General features: G+C 37.4%; 1 protein-coding gene across 1 annotated transcript; it reads right to left on the bottom strand.

Moving 5' to 3' along the window:
• Positions 1–478: 478 nt before the first annotated feature.
• Positions 479–1,825, bottom strand: LOC127248121 (serine/threonine-protein kinase BLUS1-like). Its single transcript, XM_051270317.1, has one exon. The coding sequence runs from the start codon at positions 1,823–1,825 to the stop codon at positions 479–481; it is 1,347 nt and encodes a 448-aa protein (XP_051126274.1).
• Positions 1,826–2,300: the final 475 nt, after the last annotated feature.

The raw sequence follows: 2,300 nt of genomic DNA on the forward strand, positions 1-2,300 counted from the left end.
TATTAATTATGCATGGTACTGAAATTAGGTTTAGCACCATACCCACGACAATATTAGATATTTGTAAAATTATGAGATTCATATTTTGCTATAAATTATGTATGATTCTTTTTTAATAAAGTAGAGAAATTCAACTTTCCAAAATTGCATGATATTTATTTATTTATTTTTCTCAAGGTGTAGGTGTATGATGAATAAGATATTCCAAAAAATGGAAAAGTGTCTATGAGAGTGCATTATTAAATACTGTAAGAATTCTAGATTTTTTTTTTTTTTAATATGAGTTTTAGAAATAATAGTCCAATATTATGTTGTATAAAGTATATTTTTATAAAATAATGTTTAGAGTCTTTAGACTGAATACTAAAAAATAAAAGAAAAATCCAAAAGAAGTATATAACCAAAAAAAAAAAATGTAATGAGTGTGACATGACAATCGTGTATCTATCGAAGTTCACTTTCTTCTACCGTATTCTGCTCATTCACCTTTTTCCGGCGCCGGCGCCGGCGGAAGTTCAGCGGCGGCAGTCTCTTCGTTCTCACGCCTAATTCGAATGTTGTCCATTGTGCTAGTCAATTTTGCAATCTGTTTTTCCAGCAACTTCTTGACAACACTCATAGTCTGCAACTTCTTTTCAATATCATGGCAAGTCATCACGTCTCCCAAACTCACATTTCTCGAAAACTTGCTGTCCGCCATTACCGCATTCTCTGCAAAAAAAATAGGGTCGAATTCCATCCTCTCCTTGTTGTATTTCCACCCCACAATCGGTCTCTGAATCGAACTTGCAGAAGATACATTTTCAGCCTCCGGGATCTCCATCGCCGCCGCTGGCTTAAACCTTTCCCTAACATCCTGCAAACCCGCCATTAAATTCTCCTCCAAATTCATGGTGTTGATGAAAAAACATGGTTCGCTTAACAGTTTTATGAAACTCAGCCTCTTGGCTGGATCCCGTCGGAGGCACAAATTGATCACTTCCTTCAGTTTACTAGGGCACCTCTTCTTCTTCTTCCTCGCCTCTCTTTCCTTCTCCCATTTATCGGAGAAATCGAACCTCTTTTTAATCTTTTGAAGCATGTATTTAGATTCCGGGAAGACGGAGATCGGAGGCCGGCCGGCAAGTAATTCCAGGGCAACTATACCTAAAGAAAAGATATCAGCTTTTATTCCAACCCAAAATGAGGCATCGACAGCCTCCGGCGGCATCCAATACGGCAGAGCTATCACCGGAGAAGAAGAAGACAAAGTACTGGAAACATCACACAGCAATTCCTTTTCGTAATTCCATGTCGAAACTGCGTAATCGGAGAGCAAAACCTTCCCATTTTTTTCTACAAGAATGTTCCCAGGCTTGACGCCCATATGTGGTATTCTGAAGGTATGCATAATATCGAGTGCATCAAGAACTCTGGGAATTATCGTCGCGACGATAGCCGGACTCAGGCTTCCGGTGGACGTCGACGTAATTATCGACATTAACGATCCGCCGGAGATGTAGGGCATAACAACCCAAAGCTTGTTATTATCGTCGATGAAGTGGCAGTGGGGTTTGAGGATGGAGGGATGTGTAGGAAGCATTCTATGCGCTGCTAGAACATCGTTGATGTTGAACTTCTTCTCTGTGATGTTAAGATCGATGATCTTGATTGCCACAATCGTTTTTGTGCGAAGGCAATCAGCTCTGTAGACGACGGCGGTGGTGCCATTGCTGAGTTGATCGAGGATTTTATAACCGCCGGCGTTGGTAGGGTAAGGACTCCTGCCGGTAAAGATCCAGCTGTATGCTGTACTTTCGTAGTCTGATTCTGCGGATTCTTCCATGGGAGAAATTGTTGGTTGTTGAGAAGGTGTAGTGATTAGGGTTTCAAGAAAATGAGGGTTTAAGTGTGGGAGTTGGAAGATGGAGACGAATTTAATGGAAGAATTTGAATTAACTACTTTTACAGTTAATTTTAGCTGCGAGGCAGTTCTTGGATTGCCATTTTATGAATAATTCGAAACTTTTAAGTATATATATATATATATTTTTAAAATAAATTTTTCAAGAAATTAATTTATGCTACTTATGTATAAATATATATAATTTAGTTATTTTCATTGTATTAAATTATTCTCTTTCAAATAACTTGTCGTATGGTATATATTTATTGAGATTTAAATAGTCTTTAAAATGCTTAGATATTCATTCTAAATTTAGTTTAATTATAGTAAATTATATTATAAATTAAATATCAACTAAACAAATCACATCCGATTCGACTTTCAATTAACAGCCAAACACATCTGAAGTAGACCA

Source organism: Andrographis paniculata, unplaced genomic scaffold, assembly GCF_009805555.1.
Source record: "Andrographis paniculata isolate CXL003 unplaced genomic scaffold, ASM980555v1 Contig11END, whole genome shotgun sequence".
Classification (NCBI taxonomy): Eukaryota; Viridiplantae; Streptophyta; class Magnoliopsida; order Lamiales; family Acanthaceae; genus Andrographis; species Andrographis paniculata.

What these genes read in the sequence shown, in the direction of transcription:
- LOC127248121 (XM_051270317.1), bottom strand. Translation starts at nt 1,825, where the DNA reads ATGGAAGAATCCGCAGAATCAGACTACGAAAGTACAGCATACAGCTGG.